General features: G+C 51.4%; 1 protein-coding gene across 1 annotated transcript; it reads right to left on the bottom strand.

Annotated features, from left to right (window-relative positions):
• Nucleotides 1-4,778: 4,778 nt before the first annotated feature.
• Nucleotides 4,779-8,494, bottom strand: LOC147363881 (uncharacterized). The gene is made up of 2 exons (XM_086319339.1): nt 5,880-8,494; nt 4,779-5,327 (listed from the first exon to the last, which is right to left on the bottom strand). The coding sequence occupies exons 1-2, from the start codon at nt 6,428-6,430 to the stop codon at nt 5,186-5,188; spliced, it is 693 nt and encodes a 230-aa protein (XP_086175465.1). The 5' UTR covers nt 6,431-8,494; the 3' UTR covers nt 4,779-5,185.
• Between the last annotated feature and the right edge of the window lie 4,092 nt (nt 8,495-12,586).

The raw sequence follows: 12,586 nt of genomic DNA, 5'->3' as shown, positions 1-12,586 counted from the left end.
CCCTGCCCTGGAGCCCTCCACACCCTATAACTTAGAGAAGGACTAGCTCCTGGCGTCAGGCGTATTCCCATTCTTCATTCCACTCCCTTTTATTCTTACTGACGAAGGAGCTGAGCCTGGCTGGCGCTTCCTAAGGCTGAATGATTTAGGGAAATTCTTCTGTGCCTTAACCTGCAGGCCACAGGAGGGAAGACTTCATGTGAGTTTTTGCCTGCATTCCTGAAGAGCAGTCAATCAGTATAGAAGGAAAGAGGGAAGCACAGAGGACAAGGGAGGAAGGAAGGAAGAAAGGTGGGAAGAACAGAGGGAAGGAAGGGCGAAATACAGATGCAGATGAAACAAAAACAAATTCGAAGCATCCCTGTCTTGAGTTCACAGCTAAAAATCTCAGATATTTTTGCTGAATTCACTTCTGAGAAGGAAGCCAGTGGATCACATTTCTAAATGACGGGATTCAGGTTTCAGTGCTGCTGCTTTCTAGCTGGGTGAAGAAGTCCCTTTAGCCAGACTGTCCGATGTGTGAGCTCTCACTTTTCCTGACCTCAGAGGGCTGGAAGCTTCCTGTCACTGCACAGAACCGCTCCTTCCCGTGGTTCTGGGTTTGTGTTCCTAGCCCACACTTCCACTGGGCCCTTCTCTTAGGCCTGGCTCTTGCTCACACACCCTCAGTGCTCCCCCCAAAGCCTGGAGGATAAAGTCCAAGTTCCTCAACATGGTATTTGAGGTCTTTCTGGGTCTGGCCCCCTCCCGCCCTCATGCAGTCTTTCCATTCTAGGACAGTGCGCATCATCCTTGAACCCCCCACCCACCACATGACCTGCCCATCTCTGTGCTTTGGCTCATGGTTCTCCTCTGCCCTGAACACTCACCTGTCCCCACCCTCAAACCAACCACTACGCGGGCCTCTTCCTGAACGCTGCTGTGACCACACTGCCAGGTGGTGGCGAGTGGGACCCCTTCTTCTGGGTATGACTCTTTCATGGCACTGGCCACTTTCTATGACGTTTATTGGCCTCGTGGGTTTCACCCACCCTAGATGCTGAGGTCCTTTGTACAGAAACACTGTCTCCCCTCTGTCACTGGATCTCCACCTTAGAGCCCCAGGCCAGGCACACAGTAGGCATTCAATGTTTGTTGGGTGAAGGGGTGAATGAATGAATGATCACCTTCTCCCTGCACTTGAGACCCAGATGTCCTTGAGGAGATTGAAAAACTAAGTCTGAAACCACTCTGCTTGTCAGGCCCTCCCACTGTCCTCCCAGCAGGCGCATTATTTTTGCCCATTTTCTCCTCGTACCGTCTCTCGTTTCTCCCTTACTCCCCTTTGTCACTTTAATGGCATGCCAGCTCCCAGACGCCAAGCAGCACCCACGGCTGGAAGTCTGGCAGCAGTGACACAGCCAGAAAGCCACCCCAGAGGTGGCCCGGGTCAGCGAGAGGTGCTGGCAGGCAGAGACCTTCCTGAAATCTATTCCCAGAGACCCAAAGTGCATGGCCAGGAGACGGCGCTTTCTTCTTTTGAATGAACCTTTCTATTCTGAGTGAAGGCAAGCCTGGACTCATCCCCACTCGTGCTGGAAGTGGGCAAATAGCAGCCACAAGGGCCATCTGTCAGGGTGACCGCAGAAGGGACATGGGCTCTGCACAGTTGGAATACGTGACCTCAACATTCCCTGTACTGGCAGATCTCAATCTTTGAGTGCAGTTTGGGGAAACTGGAATTGGGGCATGATTCAGACCTGCTGTCTCACCCCCCCTACCACTTCCTCCCTCAGTAAGGGGACCAAGGGTGGCAGGTGGGGAGGGGTGTCTCCAAAGCCTGCATGGCCCTTGTCCTGGCCCCGTCCAAGAGAAGTCTGGTTCTTCTCCTCCCCAGGATTCTTTCAAGGTCTAACTTATGAAAAGGAAAGTGAAAGAGTCACAGAGAAAGACGGTTACCAAAATGCCACTGCTCCCTGGTTAGTCGGGGCAGTGTTGGCAGCATCGGGCTCCATGTTTCAATGCCTTTGGCCCAAGCACCTCCCTGGGCCTTGATTTGGATGTATGTGGTTCAGCACTAGCTCTAGAACCTTCTGGAACTTCCCAGAACTGACCTGCCAGTCTGAATATTGGCAGAAGCCCAGATCCCTCAGGTGAAGAGGACAAGGATGAGTACTGCGTGAGAGAGTCACTCTCAGGGACCATGAGAGGGATTTGAGAGCAACTTGAGGGACTGGAGCCCCACAGGGCAGTGGTGGGGAGTGGTCAGCGCCAGAGGGATGTTGTTTTGTGGCCACTGCTGCTAGTCTAACCCCCAGCAAAGTGGGTAGTCTCCCACAGTCTTGTTGCATTCAGAACTACTGGACTAAGATGACTCCTGAGGAGACATTTGGGAGTGAACAGAAATGATGACTCCAAGCCCAGAAGGCAGTCTGCATCGTGCTGTGGCAGCAGAAGTCTGCCTGGGGCTGGGCGAGGGGCGAGAAACCCACCGCCTGACAGCGGTGAAGGACAGAGGACAACGTCCATAGGGGCAAGAGAAGGCAAAGCTGCCTCTTCTCATAATTATCCAGAGACTGTCAGGACAGGTTTTCCAGACCCACATGGGTCCGGGTCCAGGATATGGGGCCTCTGAGCACTGTGCCAGGCCTGGGCGGGTCGGGGGGGGTGGGGATGGGGGGGGCATGGGGGGGTGGGCAGGAGAGTGGGGGGCAGATTCTGTGCATGGTAGGGCAACAGGATGCCACTGCTCTACACAGCCCTGCTGGGGTCTGCAGCCTCTTCCATACTGCACCCATCTCTGCCCCAACATCACCAGCCAGCCTCCTAGACCTCACCTGGCTCATGGGACAAACCTTTTCATAAAGAAACAAAACAAAACTGGAACTGTCTGAGAGAGAGACTGAGCTCTACACCAACACTGTTAACAGCCCCAAGCTCCCTCCCCTTCCCCACACCAGCCTTCCAGGCCTACGAAGCCTGGAGGGAAGAGGGTTCATCCAAGGTAAAATGAACTCTAAAGGCCAAGAGGTGTTTTTGATTACCTATTGGAGTTCACAGAAAAACAGAGGAAATGGAAAGATAGATACCGTGGTACCGCCAACAAGGAAGGAGAACCAGGCCACTCAGGCCAGGGAGGGGCAACAGAACTCAGGGCAACAGGAGAGGGAGACAGAAAAAGAGGAAGGTGAAGACACCCCCTGGTCTTTTCCATTCTGTACGTGTACCTATGCTGGACGGCCTGACACACTCTCTGACAACCAGAGAATTTTCTGACATTCCCCTGATGGGGTCACAGGTGGCCCCTCCCCCAAGCTCTCCCTCTGCTCCCTCCCCTAAGACAGAGGGGGCTGCCAATTCAGTGCTTTAGCTGAGACACAGAGAAATAAATGGGGGTGTGGGGAGGGGGGACCCTGGGGAGGAGGTCTTCATGGCAGACGGCGGCCCTGTGGTTTGTTGCTCAATCTTCCAACCCAGGGGTCTCAGTCCCCAAAGCCCCAGGGCCTTGCCTTAGGAAACTCACCCAGGTGACTGTGGGAAGAGATGAGGCGCCCGGGTCCATCCGATGCCTTTGACAAAGAAGTGGCATCTCCCAGGGCTCCAAGGCCTCTACTATGGTGTGGCTTTCAAGTTTGGATGAAAAGCTTCCCGCAGGGAGGAGCCAAGGAGGAACTGGGATCTGGAGCTAAGCTCTTCCTGATTTTATATGCCACCTGTCACCTGCCTGCCAGGGGTAGCTGTCACCTTGGGCAAGTCCACCCCGAGGCCAACAGGAACCACGTTTCTGTTACTACAGACCAGGGAGACTTGGGCTTGACTCGAAGGGCTTGACAAGCCAGCAACTACTGAAAGGCGCTCCAGTTTCTCTTAGGTCTAAAATGTAAATAAAAAGACAAAGACAAGTTGAAAAGGGAAAACAGACTCCTGAAAAAAAAAGACTGGCCAAGACCCAAACGCTGGTTCAGATGTTTTTTCCGCCAGATCGATAAGATTCTTTTGGACACAGTAGCCCTGGGAGGTTTAACTCAGAAAATTCTAACCTAATTTTTTTCTTTCCTAAATCTTTGTTAAGAGGCCACCTCTGGCTTTGCTCTAAACGCATTTGGGACAACTTCTCGGTCTCTATCAGATCCCCATGGCCAAGAGCACAGAACGCTGTTTTCGTTTAGAAGGGATCACGTGTGCACTTCTCTGCTCTGTGTGTCTGCTGGTTCTCCACTGTAAACCAGCCCCTGGCAAGGCACCACAGGGCACAAGACCTGCGTAGTAAAGTCCCCTGGTGCTTCCATATATGTGTTTACCTCTTCTGTAACCATGAACAAATCTGTTCGCCTCCCCTGTGACAGATGGAGCTGTTTGTGCAAAGGCACAAACCTGAACTCACGGTCTGGGCTTGATGTGCAAGTCAGTGCCCAACAACCCCCGGGTCCTCGCACCGACCTGAGACGAAGCCAAGCATTCTCAGTGTCTGGCCTCAGATCTCCTCCAAAGATCCCCTGGTCGCAGGCAGGTGCATTTGGCACATGTTTTCAGATGATGGTGGATGAATTGTTTTGTTTTAAACACATTGTCCAGGCCCCTAGAAACAGCCAGTCCCATGAAACCTCCTCAACTGTTGAGGAGGGATCACAGTACCGGGGCAGGGGCCGAGTTCCTGGGAGAAAACCGTCTCCAGGGCCAGGCCCCCTGCCCAACTCGATCTCGAAGGCCCTCCCTCATCCCTTCTGCTCAGTTCCCTTTGGGTCCTTTTTTTATGGTCTGGGGTCACCTCTTCTGGCTCTAGATCTTTTCTGGGATTATTTTTCCAAAACTTGTCACCCGCTCAGTGTCTGGTCCCCTTCCAGCCCGAGGCTACCTTTAGCTTGTTGACCTGCCTCTGTGCTTCGGACAGGGTGGGGGTCCCCTCAGCCCCAGGAGGTTTGGTTCTCCCCTGTCACTCCATCCCTAGACGCCCTGGAATATGACCCCCACGCCCCTACCGGGAAGCAGACCCTTGGTCCCACTGCCCAGATACACTTTTCAGGCAACCCCCTCCCGCTCTTGCCACGTCCCTCTTTGCTTTTTTCCTTCTTCTTTCCTCAGGTCAGAGGAGCCTTCCCCGCCCCCCCGCCCCCCCAGAATGAATAAAATTATTCTGTTTCCGGAAGACGTTTTTGACTGTATCCCCATATCTTTTCATCCTTAACAGTGTTCATTATTCTATTGGTCATCCCCTCCAAGGATTCAGAATTTTGAGAATATTAAAAAGTCGGGGGGAACGCGAGGTTCTTTCTGCTTCCGTCTCTGTCGAATCCTCCTCTTGCTCCAACTGGGGCGGTGGAGGAGGGGGGCGGTGCACAGGGGCCAGACTGAGGAGAGGAAAGAGGAAAATTTAAGAAGAGAGAAAAATGTTTATACTGAAGAAAAATCATGCAGCTTCGGTCATAACAGGCAGTCAGTTTGGGGCGATAAAGTTCTTCTAGGAGCTCCCTCTAAAGGTCTGGGAAGGGGGTGTGGGAGGGAGTGGGGGGGCATGGCCCCTTCCTCTCCTTGACATACACACACGCCTATTTTCTGGGGTAAGTCACACCTCAAGGTGGCTGGAAAATTGGCCCTGGATCCCGGATCCCACAGTGCTAAGTGACGGAGACACAGACAGCCCAGGGCCACTGTATTGACTGTCTGGGTGCGGGGGTCGTGTGTGGGCCTGGGGAGGTCTGGAGTTGAGTTCCGTGTCCTGGTTTGGCCACGGAGCTGTCTGGCTCCCGCTCTCCTCACAGGGGGACCCTCAATTCTGTCCCTGTCCCCCCTGGCCTCCTCTTTCCCTGAAGGAGGAGACAAACTCTGCTCAGCCCCACCCGGCCACCCACCGGGGCAGGCAGGGAGCGGAAAACCCGAGCTCGGCTGAGGACATTCCCCACCTCTCCTCAGAGGGAGCCACCCGCTTCACCCCATCCAGCAAAGAGAGACGGTCCAGCCCGAGGCGCTGGCGCACGTACACACGTACGCACGAAGCGTTTCCAGCATCCGGGTCTCGCACAAACGCGCCGTCCTCGCCTGAGACGCCCTTCGCTCCCAGCAGCCCTTGCGGCAAAATGGCGGCGCGGCGCTGCCGGAAGAGGCAGCCTGTGGCGGGCGCGGCGCCCACAGAGCCCAACCGAGGGCGTCTCAAAGATGGGTGCCCCGGGGCTGAGGCCTGAGTCACACACCAAGCAGGACCGAGGTCACCCTCCTGGCCGCGAAGAAACGGGATGTTCTCGGTGAGAAGGGCCGGTGGGGGCCTGTGGCTGCGAGCCGTGTGCGTGGTTCCGAAGAGACCTGGCTTCTCCGAGGGCAGTACAGAACGCTGTGCCGAGAAGAAGGCCAAAAGGGGTCTGTGCGCCCAGCCTGAGGGTCTGCGTTCCCTCCTGGAAGGCCTTGCTGTGCTGCGGGTCACCATGGAGAGCGGGGCCGGAGGCTGCAAGCTCGCCATGTCTGGGAGGACTCTGAGGACAGAGGGCTAAAGCCACCGTGAAGTCTGTGGATGGCCTGACGGTCCGTAGTGGGGGCCCCTCGCTTCCTGTATTGACAGCGCCGGGCACCCCGCGCCCCTCAGACAGGGTGTGCTGGGCATGGAGGGAAGGGTCACGCCGGCCTTAGGGCCCGGCTGGTAAAACTGGCCCAGACAGCCCGTGCCCGGTCACAGGAGCACTGTGGAACCCAAAGGTGACTGGAAGCCACCATCACCCTCATCTTGGAACCAGAGGGGTGGGAAGGCAGAGAGCCGCCTGCCACACCCCAGCCGGGTACCCACACTAGCATAGGGTCTCCTTGGCCGCCGGATTTGGAGTCTGCATATTGCCTTATGAAGACCTTCAATAAAATCTTTTTAAAAGAACACAAGTCAAAAAGAGAGAGAGATGATGATGGTTCAAACTAAGAAGTTTCATTTAGAAGAAGGGGGAAAAAATGTTTACGTGTGCAAGAAAGAAAGACGCCTTTTGTTTTCTCTAAAAATCAGTCACATTTCAGTTTCCAAGATCCATCCTACCAGGAATGTGGAAAATGTCTCCTTGGGTTGCTGGTCTGGGCTAGGATCCTGGGCACCGCCCCCCCCCTACCCCCACCCCGCACCTGCGTGGCGCACCCCCGGCCCTTCTGGCAGGGCTGCCCCAGGGTGCCTCTGCTGAAGCCTGTCTCATCCCCTCTATGCGACTCCAAACTGTTCGGTCCCCAACCTAAGAAAATGTCTTTTGACTCGGGAAAACCTCATTCCCAAGCCTGCGCTGAATTAAAGTCCTCCCATGGGTGTGACTTTTGAAACAAAGAAGCCAGGAATCCTGTGGCCATTGTATTCCTCGGCTTGAGAAAAGGAGGCTAGAACCTGGGAGCCCCAGGAGATGAGACAGAGCGGGGGGAGACAGGGGAGAAGGCAGAGAAGCTGCTTTATCTACTGTGTGTTCCTCAGACACACTTGCTTTCAGAAGGAGTTACAATTCCTGTTGCAATTGGTGGTGACCTATAGCGCTTACCTTCTGCTCATCTTTAACTTTATCTTCGAGTTTGTGGTTTATTTCAGAAAATGTAATAAAGCAGTCCCAAGTGAAGACTCATTTGTGGTGTCCTCAGGAGAAACGGATTCATATGCTTGGGAGTCATTCCTGTTCTCCTGTTCCCTAACCAGTCTACTAAGCCTTCTTAAAGACGCCACTTCTTACAGGAAGCCTGTTTTGACTGTCACCGTGTGTGTGCCAGTCCTCACACTGTCTGAATTCCTAGCACTTTGGGGGTAATTTCTTGTACTTTTGAACAGAGTCACACAAAGTCCTACTATGGTTCTCCCTCCAACCAGACGGCAGGATTTTGCCACCCCACAGCACAGTGGGCACAGGGCTACTAACTGCGATCTGAGATCGCTGAGGGCAGGGACCAAGGCTCCGCCACACCCTGCAGCTCTCCCACACCTCACACAGAGGTGGGCTCCAAAAATATTTATTAAATGGATGGGTGGGTGGAACAGATTGGTGGATTGCACAGTCTTAACCAGTTACTGTCACCATTGAAAAAGTGAAATCGCTCAGTCGTGGCCGACTTTGCAACCCAATGGACTGTAGCCTACCAGGCTCCTCCACCCATGGGATTTTCTAGGCAAGAATGCTGGAGTGGGCTGCCATTTCCTTCTCCAGGGGATCTTCCGACCCAGGGATCAAACCCAGGTCTCCCGCATTGCAGGCAGATGACTTTACTGTCTGAGCCACCATTAGCTATTCTTCGTCACCCCCTGCCCCCCGCACCAATTCAGTGGAAAAATTGTAATTGTTTCAAATTTGCATTCACTCATGGAAAGAAACAGCCCATTACTTCTCTTCTTTCTGTGGAATCAGGCAACCACAGAATGTTCTTTAAGGCATAGATTACTGTTCTACTTAAAATGTTGAAACTGAGAGCCATAGATTATGCTTGCATCATGTGTATTTCTGTTTCATACATTTGCAACACATGCTTTTGATTCCCTAATGTTGGAGTCCTCCCAGTTTCTTTATTTTAAAATAAATTTCTGTCTCACTGAGGCCTTGCACTTGTTCTTTGCCTCAGGTGTCTGCAGATTCCCAAGAGTTGTTGATACAGGCAGCTTGTAGATAACAGATTACAATATTGGAAAACATTTTAAAGTTACTACTTTCCAACTGAGGGGAAAAAAAATCTTTTCTTATCCTGAATGATTCCAAGTGATGAGTCTCTAAACGACCTTTAAGATGCATTTAATAAACATAACTCTCTCAAATGGGTTGTGTGAGACACTAAAAAAAATTTTTTTTTTAGTTTTAGAGTCTTGCAATATATTTTTAAATGTATTCCTTAGAACAAGTCATCCATAAAGATACAACGTGTGTGTGTTGACCTGTGTGCTCTCTCAAATTCACACCGCCACGTATGCACTAGCATTTTAACTGAATAGTTTTGCACTGAGGGTGTGTGACCCACTCTGGTTCCTGCCCATGATGTAAATTCACAGCAGTGACGAGGTAGAAGTCGCCACTGGGGTCAGTACTGTCTCTGGACATCTTCGTTTGCCTCGCCCACCGCCCTTTGCCCTGGCTCGCCGCACACGCTGCATCCTTCCAACTCCCCTCCAGCTCACCCCAGATTTGGGCTCTCTTGCTTTGCCCCTACTCTCTGCAGAGGCCCTTACTCAACTCCACGTTCTTGGATTTGATATTTATTCAACAAACATCTTTCCATCTTTTACCGTGCTCCAGGCTTGTGACAGGCCCATGGAAACAAGAAGGTAAGGAGATCTCCGTCGAGGGGCTCCCGGTATGGGGAAGAGAGACAGTTACCCAAACAGAGAGGCTGCTGCTACCAAGGGATCAACGGACAGCCGTGTCATCCATCCCCAGAGAGGCAAGGAGCTTTCGGTTAATAGAGAAGTGATCCCCGCAGCACAGTGGCCAAGAAATTGAGCACCCATGAGACTTCCGGGATTTGCAGGGCTAACTGGAAGGAATTTGAGGAGCTGGAGCCCACCGGGCAGCAAGGCCAGCCACAGGAATATTGTTGTACGGATGTTGCCATGATCCATTCCTGTGAGGCCAGGCAGAAAGCCCTTTTCAATAAAATCATAGCTAGCTACTTGGGGTTCTCTAAGAAATGCAAGCTCATTTGCTAGCATTTTGGAAAATTCTTAGTCTTCAATGAAGGTTACTTGCTACCCTGCTGCCCCTGTTCTCTAAGTGACTGCATGCGGACAAGCGTGCTAAGTTGATCCAGCTGTGTCCATCTCTTCTCGACGCTATGAACTATAGCCTGCCAGGCTCCTCTGTGGATTTCTCCAGACAAGAACACCGGAGTGGATTGCCATGCCCTCCTCCAGGGGATCTTCCCCATCCAGGGATTGAACATCTCTCGTGTCTCCTCCATTGGCAGGCAGGTTCTTTACCCCTAGCTCTACCTGGGAAACCCCTCTCTAAGTGACTAAGACTACTCAATTCTAAGTGCTATGCCCTCATGAGAGAATGTGGGCAAATGATGTTTTAGTAGTATTCTGGGAAATTGTTCTAACCTTGTGGATACCATGAGAGAATCTCAGGGATGTAAGAAGGTCATTGGCGAATACTTTGAGAACTATGGGCCTTGAGTACAGTCTTACAGTGAATTCTGAGAATGTACCTGGATCAATAGGGAAGGTATTCTATGACTGATGACAATATCTGCCTTGGGCACAGGTGTAAGGAGTGTGGCCCATTTGTCATATGTTTGACATCCCCACAAAATATAGTATTTCCTAAGGTCATATACATTCAAACTATCAGTAGTATTAAGAATGGTTTTAAAATAAATACTCCATTATCTGTACCTCTGAATGAGAGCTTTCCATCAAAGTTGTCATCTTTAGAGTCTAGTTACTTTAACTATCACTGTGATCAAAATTTCAGAGCTCTCTGTAAACACGAAACACAGATCAAATTCTTTATTATTAGTACAAGGCAAACTTGATTTTAACCAAGAGGATACTCAGGAATTGGATAGCCTTGGGTTCCAAATGACTTTGAATTCACAAAAAGTTAAATCTCCCTTGAAGGATACAAATGTGCTGTCAAGAAGGGCACTAAAATCATTCCACCAGTAAGGTATCTATATTGTCTATCAGGTACAGTGCTCAGTCCTGAGAAGAGAAACGAGAGGCTGAGTTGCTGCACTGAGGAGCTTATGTCCTGCATCAGACAGACAAGGCAACCAGCCACTAAACCATATAGCCGTATAGCAGGCCTATAGCAGGCACTCGAGTTGAGGGAAGCCCGCTGTGTAGAAGGCAGCTAACTCACAGTCAGGGGAGGGGATGAGGGAGGGAAGGGTCCCCATAGGCCACTCTTCAGCTCAATACTGAGCTGAAGAGGGGCCAGGTGGTTGTGGGACGGGGGAGGTGGCTCCTAAGGCGGGGGAGGCCTCCCAAAAGGGACAGCACATGCAGAGACCTGGAGATAGCAGAATAAAGCATGGACCACCGGTAGAGCCGGGGAGAAATCCAAAGTGGTGGCGGCCGAGGTTGGCGTGCGATGAGGCAGAAATCCACACGGGGCCTGACCAAGACTAGGGCTTTGGGGTTTTTATCTCAAAGGCCAGGGAGATCCAGAGGCCAATTTGCATTTTGGAAAAGTCGCTTTGAATTCCTGCCATGCGCCATGCACTCTGTCCCCGTGCATGCAAGTAAAACCAATAAAAATAGGAACCAGACCTGTCCCTGGCCAGCCCACGACCAGTAGTCGCACTGGGTTAGCCTGGGCGCGTTCTTGGCTTCAGCTAAGAATGGAAGTCACTTGGCCTTGCTCAGTCCTGCAGCCAGAAACTCACCCTTGACCTCACAGCACACCTCTCTCACAAACAGGGTGGGCGAGACAGTGCAGACAAGTCAGAACCAGATCACCTTTACTAGATGAGTGCTCAAAGCACACGCCCCATGCAGCTGTGTGATCTAGTGAAAGAGACTCGGGCTTGGAGCTGATTGACTTGGGTTGGAAGTTTCTCATCATCTCTGAGCCTCAAAGTCTTCATGGACAAAATGAAGAAACCCAACTTTAGAAGACCCAGTGGCATGTTTGCAAACTGCCTAGCAGAGTGCATGGTACGTAACCAGGTACCTTCCCTCATAGCTCAGTCAGTAAACAGTCTGCTTGCAATGCAGGAGACCTGGGTTCGATTCCTAGATCGGGAAGATCCCCTGGAGAAGGAAACGGCAACCCACTCCAATGTTCTTGCCTGGAGAATCCCACGGACAAGGTGGCTACGATCTGTGGGGTCGCAAAAGTAGGACACGACTTAGCAACTAAACTACTGCTACTACTAAGCTGGTGCTCAAAAGTGGTGGGCATTTTATCTCTACCCATTTTGACAAGCCCATGGTTGGTGAACACAAAGTTAAGTGCAAAACCAAATGCAGCTTGAAATCTGGATACCCAAGCAGTTGTCCATTTCATATGGGCAGACATGGCACAATGCCCAAATTCAGTGTCTTACCTGGAAATGGTGACATGCTGTCCAATCCCCAGCAATGTGCAATCAGGATGAGATAAAAATAAGAAAGTGAAAGCAAATATGAAGTAACCATACTTGGTCAAGTTTCCTCCTCTTGGGTTGCTGTGGGCTTCCCCACCTGCCAGACAGTTAAGTTTGCATTGGCTATTTCCTGATGAATGCCAGCCAGGCCAGAAGCCTATCTCTGGATGACCTGTGGTCCTTAGCATACCTTCCAGCCCAGCCTCGATGAACCATGTTTGGCCCCACAAATAAAGGAAAACAGGAGAGACTTTGTATTAGATCTTCCAGAAGGTCTTTGTTGCAATTTTCTCCATCGTTGGAAAACAAAAAACAAAAAAACTTACATCACCAAAGACAGTAGCAGCACAGCTTATTGAAATGTTACAAGCAAAGTTGCTTTTGTACTTTTCCTAATAAGAACATTACAAAATTCCCTCCTCCCCCCACCCTGCTTCTTTTCTGTAAAACGCCTTTTTTTTTTTTTTTTTTAAGCACCATGAAATCTTAGAGAGAAATAGGTGAAACACCTCCACACATGGGTTTATCATTGTCACGGGGTCCCCTGCCTATGACGCTGGGGTGGGTAAGAAGCCAGAGGCTGACATGACGGTGG

This window comes from Bos grunniens, chromosome 10, assembly GCF_055505025.1.
Source record: "Bos grunniens cultivar Pamir isolate PY7600 chromosome 10, Bosgru_T2T1.0, whole genome shotgun sequence".
Taxonomy (NCBI): Eukaryota; Metazoa; Chordata; class Mammalia; order Artiodactyla; family Bovidae; genus Bos; species Bos grunniens.
This window is presented reverse-complemented; position numbering and strand designations above follow the sequence as displayed.

Coding starts and splice junctions, on each gene's coding strand:
- LOC147363881 (XM_086319339.1), bottom strand. CDS start 6,430: ATGGCGAGCTTGCAGCCTCCGGCCCCGCTCTCCATGGTGACCCGCAGC. Junction 5,328..5,879: donor GTGGCTCCCTCTGAGGAGAG/GTGGGGAATGTC, acceptor TCCTCTCCTCAG/TCTGGCCCCTGTGCACCGCC.